The sequence below is a fragment of the Aethalodelphis obliquidens genome, unplaced genomic scaffold (assembly GCF_003676395.1).
Source record: "Aethalodelphis obliquidens isolate GAN/ISIS:26980383/991018 unplaced genomic scaffold, ASM367639v1 scaffold2, whole genome shotgun sequence".
In the NCBI taxonomy this organism is placed as follows: Eukaryota; Metazoa; Chordata; class Mammalia; order Artiodactyla; family Delphinidae; genus Aethalodelphis; species Aethalodelphis obliquidens.
Window position 1 is genome coordinate 65,243,118 of NW_020837946.1, and position 12,744 is coordinate 65,255,861.

General features: G+C 36.0%; 1 protein-coding gene across 1 annotated transcript in view; it reads left to right on the forward strand.

The window, feature by feature from the left end:
• SCN9A (sodium voltage-gated channel alpha subunit 9) overlaps positions 1-12,744 on the forward strand; it is a 157,874-nt gene that overhangs the window by 74,423 nt on the left and 70,707 nt on the right. Inside the window, exons 7-11 of the mRNA XM_027129270.1 lie at positions 434-643; positions 6,543-6,606; positions 8,134-8,275; positions 10,333-10,539; positions 12,146-12,433. Of these exons, the coding sequence (XP_026985071.1) occupies positions 434-643; positions 6,543-6,606; positions 8,134-8,275; positions 10,333-10,539; positions 12,146-12,433 (911 nt within the window). The remainder of the gene's footprint in view (positions 1-433; positions 644-6,542; positions 6,607-8,133; positions 8,276-10,332; positions 10,540-12,145; positions 12,434-12,744) is intronic.

Below are 12,744 nucleotides of genomic sequence, written 5' to 3' on the forward strand. Positions count from 1 at the left end.
CCTCAACAAACCATTTCTTAACTGAAAATTAGTAAGTTGTCACTGTGTGCTGCAATTCAGCCTCTTTTCTGTTTTGGTGTCGTTATAAAGGATGTTTTGTCTGACAAACATTCACTGAATTGACACTTTTTAAAAATTAGTTTTTCAAGTGAGTGTGGATATGGTTTGAGCAACCAAATTATTCATTTTGACAGTTTGGTTATTCTCTGGAAATATTTCAAGTTTTTAATCACTTGCTGTAACATACAGAAACAAAATACATAAAACAGCAAGTCCACCCTTTTGAGCTGGTAGACTTTTTTCCAACTAGGTTATTTAAGATCATTGGTTTGATAAAATGCATGCATTTCTAGGAAAGCTTGTGTTTTGTTTTCGTTTCTCATTCAGAGGCTTTATTTCATTTTGAACATCTATTTCTCCTCCCCGTATTCAGGCCTGAAGACCATCGTAGGGGCCCTGATCCAGTCTGTGAAGAAGCTTTCTGACGTCATGATCCTGACTGTGTTCTGTCTGAGCGTGTTTGCACTGATTGGGCTGCAGCTCTTTATGGGCAACCTGAAGCAAAAATGTGTGCGGACTCTGCTTGAAAATAATGAAACAATAGAAAGCATATTGAATACTCTCGATGAAGAAGACTATGGAAGTAAGAATGCCCTTGTAGTTATTAATAGGTTGAAATAAGGCTAAGAGCATTGTTCTCTTCTGGCAATGGAATGTTGCTTTCATTTTAATTATTTCAAAATCACTCAAATATAGAGAAAGTTGCTGCATTGTGAATTTGGATCATGTTATATTTTCATAAATTTCCCTGGATCTAAGCTTTCTAGCGGTTCTGGTATTAAGAACATGGGATAGTTGCATAATTCTCAATTTCTGTAAGATAAAAAAGAATAAGTTTGCTCTAGAAAAATAAATTTAGCTATGAATTAATGATATTGACCATTAAATTTCATAAGTTATATATTTATATACTGTAGTTTTATTGAGTAATTTATACTTATGTTTATTTTATAGTATAATTTATTATATAGTAATATAATTATATTTTTACCCTTGTATTTTTCTTATAACATTGTACAGTCATGTTAATCATGTTATAATGATAATATTATCACATATTAAAATGTTTGTCTCAGTAGTATTTCTAAAGATTTGTATAAGCAGAACAGTTTATTCAACTTTATCAGCACTATCCTCATACTATAACCAATGATGAGTTTTACAGCTCTTTCTAATGGCTGCCCTCAATCTAGCTAATGACCATCATAGTTTAATTCATCAGAACTAGTTCTGTAGATACCATTTACGATGATCTGTACGCACAGTCTCAGAAGTCTACTTAATTCACAAGTGTATTTTAGAGTATCCTACAGAAAGCATAAACGGCATGTTTTCTAAATAGTTATCCCCTAACACAGTTTCTCTCACCAGAGCTGATGAGTTTGGGTGAGAATGAAATCTAGCAAGATTGTAATTTCTGTCTAACACCTGCCGTGTGTCTGTAAGATGTTGCCCACGTGAACCCATAAACCTTAATAATTAGATCCAGAGGTAAGGTGGACATGCAAGTGCCTTTGATAGAAGGAGATCAGGGAGTAAAGGTCAGGTGTTAATTCTCCTTAAATAATAAAGAGTCATATACATCATTTTTTTTTTTACTTTACTCAATGTGTTTTTTCCTACTCACTGAGTAATATAAAGGCAAATAAAACTAGCTAATATAGTAAAAGACTGTAAATAAAGAAAACTGAAGAAAAGGAAGCCTAAAACAAGAAAACTGAAGGGTTTCAAAGTAAAATTTTTAATGTATATTTTTTTTACTACCAGCATTTGATGAGGAGTGTAGCATATTTTCCTTTGCTTTTCTTTAATTTATTTTTTCAGCTTCTGATTTTTATTAATATGATCTTAAATTTTATTTCTAGTTTCCAAAGGATTTTATTTCTTAATTTATATACCATGCAAGTTATAGAGCTTACAGGTAATTGCTGACATTTGTACTTTGTTTTATGAATCAGTTTACAGCACTTACTTAAACTTGACTTTTTTTTAACTAGGATCATTACCAGTCCTTTTATTCTGAATCTTGGTCTCATTCCTGAGTTCATACTTTGAGTGATTTTTTTTTTTTTAACTTTCTGGAATTGCTTCAAGCAATTTTTTTCAAAAGGAGTAGAAAAAGCTCTTGGATTTTGCAGTATATCTTCATATTGGGTTCACGCATGAGTGAATGACAGCTTAGCTAACAATGAAATTTTATACCACAATCTTCTCCCTCAACTCTATACATTATTCTTGATTTTCTTCTGAAATATAGTTTCACAGCAGAGATGATTGTGTTCACTCCGTGTTTGGTTTCCTACCTGTTTTCTGTGTCATAGAAACCCAGTCTCACTGCAATATTTATTCAAGTATTCATCACATGGGTTTATTGAGTGCTTCCCTGAGCTAAGCATTGTACAAGTTTCTGGACCTGTAGCAGTGAGTATGATAACCTCAGCCTCTGCATCCACAGAGCTTATCTTCTAGGGAGAATGAAAGAGTAAAAGGAGGGGAACAGACAAATAAAAAATATTGCAAGTTATAACAAATGCTATGTGAAGAAAATAAATCTCAGGGGCTGAGATACCAACTAAATGAGAAGCCCTCTCTGAGGAGGTGGCATTTAAGCAGAGATCTAAAGGATAATAAGAAGCCATAAAATAGTGTAAGTGTAAATGGGGGCTGTTCCTTGAATTAGAAGGAAGAGCTTGTGGAAAAGCCCTGAGACAAGAAAGAGTATCATGTGTTTAAGGAATGAGAGAATAGCAGTGTGGTTAGACTTTAGCAAAGGAGAGGCAGAATGGCAACAGAGAAAGTTAGAGAAAAAGGCAGGGGTCATATCATGAAGAATGTCTTAGCCCATGGAAAGGAGTTTGGATTTTATTTTAAATGCAGTGGTTTTAATCACTTTACCATATGGGGAGCTGATTGGGTAAGATAGATGGTAGATTAGAAAAAGGAAGACCAGTTAGGATGAGGTTTCTATCATTCCAAACAAGACAAGGTTGTGGTTTCATCTAGAGTGGCGGCAGAAAGTGAAAAATGTGAGTTCAAAATGACACCTATAGAACTCACTGATGAATTAGAGAGGAGAGAAGGGCTTGGGGAATCTCATCTGCGTTTCTGGCACAGTAACTGGATAGGTGGCAATGGGAAGTGAGGGAAGAGTGGGCAGGTTTGTAGGAGAAAGTCACTATTAACCAGTTAAAATTGAGATGTCATTGGGATATCCAAGTGGAGATAGAAAGTAGACAATTGGAGATTTAAGCATAGAGATCAGAAGAAATGCCTAGTTTGGAGATATACACTTCGAAGTAATCAGCAAAGGGAAAAGATATGTACACACATACACACATGCTTCTGAAAATCCTCATGTTTATAAGTAGGTAGACAATGGGAAACCTGGTGTTTAAAGCAAATTTGGTGTTTAGAAGATGCTCATCTCCACAACCCTAATGTCTAGAAGGCAGGTAGAGAGGAGGACCCCAAAAAAGATGCAGAGAAAAAGTGGCCAGTAAAGCAAGAAGCAAAGATATAAGTAGGAAAATCAAGAGAAAAAAGTATGTTGAGAAAAGGGAGTGCTTGTGCTGAATGACGCTGCAAGATCAAGGATTAAGATCAAGATCAAGGATGATGAGGATAGAGACATGTATATTAGCTTAAACAACATGGAAGTCATTAGAGAATTTCATGAGCAAATTTTAGTAGAGCGGTAGGACACAAGGTTGGATGAAGGTGGTGACGGGTGAATAAGATGTCAGAAAGAAGAGAAGACAGTATGTGTAGACAATTCTTCCAAGAAATTTGGCTGTAAGGGAATCAGAATAACAGGGGCAATGGCCGGCATTTTTTTTAAAAGATGGATTTTGATAGGGATGTTTTTCTAGTGCTAGAAATGAATGAGTAGTAAAATATGGATTAATAATTCAGGAGAGCGGGGGAGAGCAAGTCCTTGAGAAAGTGGGAGAGCGAAGGGGAGAGACATCTCCACCATAGAAGCAGGAGGAAAGATGGAAGAGCAGGCTCCAGCGTAATCAGAGGAGGATTAAGTCAAGCCCAGTGGCTTTTATTTCCACAGAAAAATGTGAGGTGGGATCATTGGCTGGCAGTGCAAAAGAGGAATTCTTCTCTTGGTATTACATTTTCCCTTTACATGTTAACCTTAAATTCTCTTGAGGCTAATTATCCTAATAATTTACTGTTTATTTGTTTGGGAATTATTTTCAAGTGTTCTACAAGACCAGAGTGAGCTACTCCCATTGCTTCACCTTTCACCACTCGTGTATTGAATTGACTATGTTAGCCCTGCAACATGCCCGTACAGGCAGCTCTAGAGCCTACTTTTATAAAGCAGCTCCTCAGTGATTGGTAAATATGAACTGGTATTTCTTTAAAGGATAACTCTAAAGTAATCCTTCCATAATAAAAATATCTCAGAGGTTTATGTATAAAACGTTGCATGATCACCTCCTCCATCCTCATTCTGCCATGCCTACCCTCCCCAAGGCACAGGATTTTCTGCAAAAATGAACACTGAGAGTTTTCACCCGAAACTAAGAGCCCTTATTGGTTTATTTGTGTCTTCTAATATTTGTATCTTCTACATAAGACCAAACGATGGCATATAAGTCAGTTAGTCTTATCTGAAGTTGTTTAATAAGAGCTGCTGCTCTTTTAGCATTGATGTAGAAAGCGTGGGTCACTGTGTTAAGTGTTTTACATGCCATAGCCTATTAGTACTAATTCAACAGCTCTACAAAGTAGGTGTTCTTATCCACATTTTACAGATGCAGAAGCTAAATCTTAAAGTGATAAAGTAATTTACCTACATAGGAAGGGGTAGAAACAATATTCAAATCCAAGTACATCTGACTTCAAAGTCTTCGTTCTGCTGTTACTCCAGAGCCTCCTAGAAATTACATCTTTATTTATTTTGACTTGAGCCAGATAGGAAGTTGGGCTCTTATTAAAAAAATTCTTTTTGTCCTTTATACCTTTACTGTATAGGTTTGGATCAGCCCCCTGTATTAAGAATAAGTCATTATAGTAAATAAAGGAAGAGTTATGAGTTCCTTTACACCTGAAAATGGGCACAGAGGGTACCATGAAAGGGGAAAATGTACATTTATTTCAGTTCTGTATCCTCAACATCCAGAACTTAGTAAGTCCTAAATAGACGTTGATTGGTGAGTAAACAATGAGAGAATTTCAGAAAATAAATTTCCTTCACTTAATAGTGTTGCCTTGCCAACTGTACCCCTTCTGGAATACTTGGGGCTGAGCTGGGGGCTCTTTTCCTTCTCTTTCCCTCCCCTTCCCCAGCTCCACTTTCTGGGTTAACTCATCAGGTCCCATGGCCTGACGATGACGCCCATCTTTGTATCTCCATAGTTGATACCTTCACTGACCTCAAGACTCATATCAATCCAGTCACTTACTTGACAAATATAATTTAATACCTAATAATCATCTCACGTGGAGCACAGCTAAAACGGAGCTCCTGGTTGTCCTTCAGGCCATTCTGTGCCCCACTCTTCCTTATCCCAGTAACTGGTACCACTCTTGACCAGCTGATACATCCTTGTGTCTCCTCTCTTCCACATACCCCACATGCACTCCGTCAACACATCCCGTCAGCTTGATTCTATCCCCTTCTCTCCGTATCCATGGCTACTCTCTGAATCATAGCCATGTCACCTGTCACTGTAGTCACTTAGCTTGTATCCCTGCTTCCACACTTGCCCTCCTATAGTCCATAGTCCACAAAGCAGCCACAGCAACATTCAGAAATGTTAATTATTGTCTCACATCTCTACTTCCTACTTCTATTACTTCCTATCACACTTACAATCCAAACTCCTTTCCATGGCATGCAAAGCCTTGCTACGTGGCCCCGGCCTACCTCTGACACCACAGTCCTCCTCACTCACTGCACTATAACTGGGCTGGCCATTTTGCTTTTTTGTTTCCATATACCAACTTCATTTCTACCTTGGGGTTTTGCTCTTTGCTCTTCACTCTGTCAAGATGTCTCACGAGGGTCCTCGAATGGCTGGCTTCTCTGTAGCATTTAGGTTCCAGCTCGAATGTCATCTCTTTAGAAAAGACTTCCCTGACCACATTTTGTCACATCGTCTTAATTTATTTTCTTTAGGGCATTTATCCCTATGTGAAAATACCTTGTATATTTACTTATTTACTTGTTAAGTGTCTTTCTCTATCCCCAACCTCCACCCTTACCTAAACATAAAGAAAGCTTCATAAAATTGATGATCTTATTTATCATGTTTGTCATCATATTCACTGCCTGGCCCATAAGAGGTTATCGACAAATATTTGAAGGAAAATATATAAGAATACAATAAATAAGTGAATGCCTATTGCCTGGCACTGGGCCTGAATATGTTTGTAAATATATCTATATTAATTAACTGACCTGCTGTGTCACTCTTAAAGCTTACACTCCATAATGTTATATTGTTCAATTTCTTCCTGAACAGAATATTTTTATTACTTGGAGGGATCCAAAGATGCTCTCCTTTGTGGTTTCAGCACCGATTCAGGGTACGTAATATTTGTTTTCAGTTTAGTCCAAAGGCTGGGGGAAAAAAGAAAAATCAAACTCAATCAGTTTGCTAATAAGAACCTTTGATTCTATATTATTTTCATATATTTCATGGCATTTTTTGACTCATTCTGTCCCACAGTGAGTCCAGAGTTTAAAACTTTCATGGTTAATGCATACCATACATTTGAAAGCAATACTTCGAGGTAGTGCTTGAATTAAAACAAGATACAAATCATATACATCCTAAGAAAGTAGAAAAAAATTACTTCCAAAAAACCCCACCAAAAGTTGGATGGATAGTTTCCAGCCTTTCTTCTTTCTGGGAAGAAGAGTGACAAAATCAACTTTTCTTTCCATCCCCAAATTATACTCATTCTCCCATCAAGTATGGTTCATAGGTGACAGAATGCAGTGACAGTTTGGCCACTCTAAACAAAAGGATCCCATGGACTGGGGTAAAGATATTTTAAGAATGTCGTGTTTATGTAAGTACCCATTTTGTTCTTTCTCCCACACACCGACTTTATTTCTGCTGCAGGGCCTTTGTTCTTGCACTGCCCCCTGCCTAGGAGGAGGCTCTGGGTACAGTGGGAACATAAAAACAAACAAGATAAGGTTGCTGCTCCTAAAGACACCTCAGAACACTGTGTTTATTTGACATCATGGATACCAATCCACTAACTTTAAAGAGAAAAAAAGTCTTAAACTAGAAATCTCTATGTACTTACACAATTGTTATCTATTGACTGTTCCTGATTCTAATTCACCCCAGGAATAATTTGGGGAGACAATTTTATTCGAGGCCTATATATCAGTCTTTATGGGTACAAGAACTACTATATGACATCTGGTGAAAGTTTCCAAGTCTTAATGATTGATGTTGATGATGATACTAATAGCAGCTACCATTTATTAAATGCTTTCTATGTGCAGGAACTAGGCTAGGTAATTTGCATACATTATCTTCTTTAAACTTAATAACAGTCCTAACCTTTGGAGGGTGAAGGAAGATATATAAGACTATATATATAAATATATATATAAATAATACATACATTTATATATATATATTTATATATATATATACATTTATATATATAAATAATATATATTATCATATATCATATAATAATATATTATATATAAATATTATATATTATATATATTTATATATTAAATATATAAATAATATATAATATATTTTTTATATATAAATATATATTTTTATATATATATATATTTCCTTCAACTTTTAACCTTTGGAGGTAGGTATTATTATCTTGTCTCACAGAAAGAAGGAACCCGGCCTTGGAGAATTTAAGTAATTTGACAAAGTCAACAACTAGTAAAAAGTAAGGATGGGATTCAAACCCAGTTCTTGCTGACTCCAGATAATGTGTTCTTAATCATTATTCAATATTGTCCCCCTGGAAAGGAAACCTTGAGTTTCCGACTTCTCTGTAGTACCCTTTAGCTTGCATCCTGAAGGTACTCTGACTTGTGATATCCTTTTCCACATGTAGTCAGTGTCCAGAAGGGTACACCTGTGTGAAGGTTGGCAAGAACCCTGATTATGGCTACACGAGCTTCGATACTTTCAGTTGGGCCTTCTTAGCCTTGTTTCGGCTAATGACCCAGGATTACTGGGAAAACCTTTACCAACAGGTGAGTGCCAAGAGAAACATTCATTGCACAAAAATCTGATGTATGTTCTTTACCAGCCTTATATATGAGATGTTTTATTCAGTTTAGAATGGAGAAAACTCTATTGTGTTAGTACTAAAATTAGACATGTTCTATTTCCAGCACTATTAGAATGGATAGTTCTTAAATCATAAATTATTTTCTTACTCTTCTGGGCTTTTTGATCTCTAGATCTCTTTCCCCCTTTCTGAATATAGCATCCCACGGGGTCCTAGGTAAATAGCAAGAAATATACTGTAATGTTCTCTCACAGCACTCCTACACACGCTATGCTTTCCACACTTGCCTCCCTGCCTGCAGTGCCCTAAACACCAGGCTCTCCTGTGCTCACTGTTCTTTATTCTGTGCACTCCCATGTACAGTTGTTCTGGACTGAATAGTATCTCCCCCAAATTCATATGTTGAAGTCCTAACTCCCAGTACCTTAGAATGACTATATTTAGAGTTAGGGCCTTTAAAGCGGTAACTAAAATGAGGCTATTAGGGTGGGTCCTAAACCTATCTGATGTCCTTATAAGAAGGAAACATTAGGACATGAGTAGAGATACACACACACACAGAGAAAATACCTTGTGAGGACTCAGTGAGAAGGTAGCCATCCACAAGCCAAGGGGAGAGACCACAGGAGAAACCAAACCTGCCAATACTTTGATCTTGGATTTCAATCCCCTTAGGACTGAGAAACTAAATTTCTGTTGTTTAAGTTACCCAATTTATAGCATTTTGTTATGGCAGCCTGAGCAAACTAATATGAGAATGGAAGACTCAATTCATGTCTCTGAGTTTTTCTCTCTCAACTCACTTGTTCCTTCTTCTACACCTCCATGCCCTTTGTTCTTCAGTTTATAGCATCCATCTCTTGTACTGGAATTCTTCATTCATGTGAACATCTCCTCTCTAACTTACATGTGATCCTCTTGGGATTGTGGCTCTATCTTTTCACCTATATGTTATCAGTACCCAACCCCAAGAGGAAGGAGATCAAAAATGATTATATTATAAAAAATAATGAATCACTTCTCAAATTGCTACAGATTCTTCTTTTGGCCTGTTTTATGTCTGTTTAATTTCTGAGAATATTATAAATGAATGTAGAAATTATATAAAAATCTTACTTCACAGGAAAAAAAAGAAATACAAGTGACTTTTTAAGTATGCAAAAAGATACTCAGCTTTACTGCAAATTAAAACTGGAGTGACATATAACTTTTCACCTGTCGGAATGACCAAAATCAAAAAGTTGATCAAAGGAGAGATACTGTCTGACTAGATGTGGGGAGGTAGACTTTCTCACACATTTCTGGGAACCACTGGAGAAGACATCATGGCAATTTCTATGAAAATTAAAATGAATATACCTGTTGACCTAAGAATTCCACTACAAAGAATTTATCCAAAAGAAGAAATCAGTAAGAACAGTAACTGATAGAAAAGGCAATTGAGTTACCACGCATCAGAGATAGAATAGAGAGACTTATTTTTCATTTAATATCTGTTTGTACCATTTGAATTTTTTACCATGTATTACATTTAAAAAATTTTAATAAATGTTAATTAAAAATACATAAAAGATGAATGCATAAATTCATACAATAAGGCTGTCTACCTTGTGTTAACATAATCATTAATACTTCTTAAAGATATAATTTTATCAGTAAATGATACTATGGAAATTATCTAGTCCTATAATTTGAAAGTGAGTAAAGCAGCTAGTTTTTGAGTAATTTTCAGATTAAGGGAGAAAAAATCCAGGGTTATTATTATGCTTACTAATAGTCAATAATCACACTTAATTTCAGTACAAGCTTAATTAAGTGCTATATCTTTTGTACCAAAAAAGTGTGTATTTTAATACTGATTGTTTTCGATGAAGATACAATTTTATTCCTTTATATTTTTGATAACATGAGAGTATACAGAACTGTACGATTTACATACCTAATATTCCATTCAAGTTGAAATGATTTACCAAAAAAACCCTTTGTGTTATTAAAATAATAATTACCATTTTTCCCTAGACACTGCGTGCTGCTGGGAAAACCTACATGATCTTCTTTGTTGTGGTGATTTTCCTGGGATCCTTCTATCTAATAAACTTGATCCTGGCGGTGGTTGCCATGGCCTATGAAGAACAGAACCAGGCAAACATCGAGGAAGCTAGGCAGAAAGAGTTAGAATTTCAACAGATGTTAGATCGACTTAAAAAAGAGCAAGAGGAAGCTGAGGTATTGTTATTTGATTTAAAATTCTTCCTAGAAGTAGAAAAGCAGCGGAAACAGCAGAAGCCCTGTGGCCTATGCTCAGCCTTCCCCGGGGAGATTTTCCTTCCTGGTTTCCTTTCATTTTTATAAGTGAAAACTGAATTTTCATTCTGGTGTGGTCAAAGGAAGCAATTCTGGATTGAGTTAGAACTGACGTCTGCCCCATTCCACCTTCCCACATAATCAGCTCACTCCAGCAAGGAGAATGTTCTAAACTCTTCCTCCTAAACCTGTTACTCACAATTCCTCTGTGTGCATGGCATTATGCAAAGTCCCAGAACGTATATGATGTATTTCCCCAGAGTAACAATTGTACACAAATGTTTAGGGAAAATTATTTGATGTTAAAGTTAGATACTCTGTGGGGTAGAAAGCAAAATGTTCATCAGTTTTGGTTAATGTTGCAAGGATTTTAAGATAACGTGTGAGATGTTAAGAAAATCATACTTATGATTGTGGCCACAAATTCTTGAGGATTTCTCCTTACTCCTCCCTCCAAAGGGGTACTTCAGTGGAAAAGTTTGAGGAGGCTTGTACTAAGAGAACCAAAATTTCAAATATTCCACACGTGTTTGATGATTTGACCTAGCAAATCTCTTCAAGCAATCTAACCTATTTGGGGGAGGGTAGTAATCTGTGATGCGGAGAAACTTTGAAGCAGACAGATGTTCAGGACAGTATTTTAATAATATTAAAAAGCAGAAAGCATTTAAATTTCCAAAAATTAGAAAATGGTTAAGAGGACTATGATATGTTTGTGTCGTGGAGTATTACTCGGCCATAAGATGATGTGTTTTAAGAATATTATGACAGGAAAAGGTATTAGTATAACAATATATTAAGTTGTAGAATACAAAATAGAATATAGGATACAAACAATTTAAAAATTATATATATAAAGAGTGGAAGAAATGTTAACACCAATTATTGCTAGGATGTAGGTTTCTGATTTGTTTTTTATTCACAATATCTTTATTTTCCAAATTTTTACAAGGATTATTTTATTTTAATAATAAAAATTTAATTTTTATAAAAGGGGTAGCACTAGGCTATCCCAGGAATTTCCTAGAGAACCCCTAAAAGGCTCTTTCATTTTCTTGAGATATTATTCTGTAATAATTTATTTTATTTGCAAATAATTCATTCTTCATTAAAGTATAGCTGTACCTGAATTTATTGATAATATTGAGTTAATTACCTGAACAAGATATACAAATGAATTATCACATGGTTTATGTGTTTTATGACCCAGAATTACCTAAAATTAAAACTTTTACGTATACAATTTAAAATTCCACATATACTACTTAAATTGCTTTACTATATAGTAATAGTATGTAATAGTTTAATTCCAAGGCACAGTATGGCTTTATTACAATGCAGGAGAAGCAATAAACATAGATTTTGTAAGCTCTCTATTCAGAGTGCAAAGAAAACGACATTACTTCCCTTACAAGGGATGTGATTACATGAACAGTGTAACTGAATTTGTAGTAAACAGGTGCCCCATAATAGGGTTTCCCAGACTTTGGAAATGACTCACTGTGTGTGTAACCTCTTGGTGCAACAGGCAATAGCAATGGCAGCAGCTGAATATATAAGCATTGAGAGAAGCCGGATAATGGGCCTCTCCGAGAGTTCTTCCGAAACATCCAAAATGAGCTCTAAAAGTGCTAAAGAAAGAAGAAACAGAAGAAAGAAAAATAATCAAAAGAAACTCTCCATTGGGGAAGAAAAGGGAGATGATGAGAAATTGTCCAAATCGGAATCCGAGGAGAGCATCAGGAGAAAAAGTTTCCACCTTGGTGTTGAAGGTCATAGGCGAGCACGTGAAAAGAGATTTTCTACCCCTAACCAGGTACCACTGACACCGTCACATGCGTATCACCAGAGGTGGCATCATAGAGCAAAGTGTTCTGAGGGAAGGGACCTCAGGAGAGGAGTGAATTGTTGTAGCCACTGACTACAGAACAAGACCCACATCTTGTCAATGCCATGGACTGGCTTCACCTCAGTCCTACCTTTCTCAACCTTCATGTACCCTCAGTCCCCCATGATTGTTTACTCTCACCTACATGCCCTATATTTTCATTCCTTTATTACTTGTTACACATGGTTTCCTCTAAGTGGGATGATTTTCTTCCTTGTTTGCCTCCTGGCATAGGACCA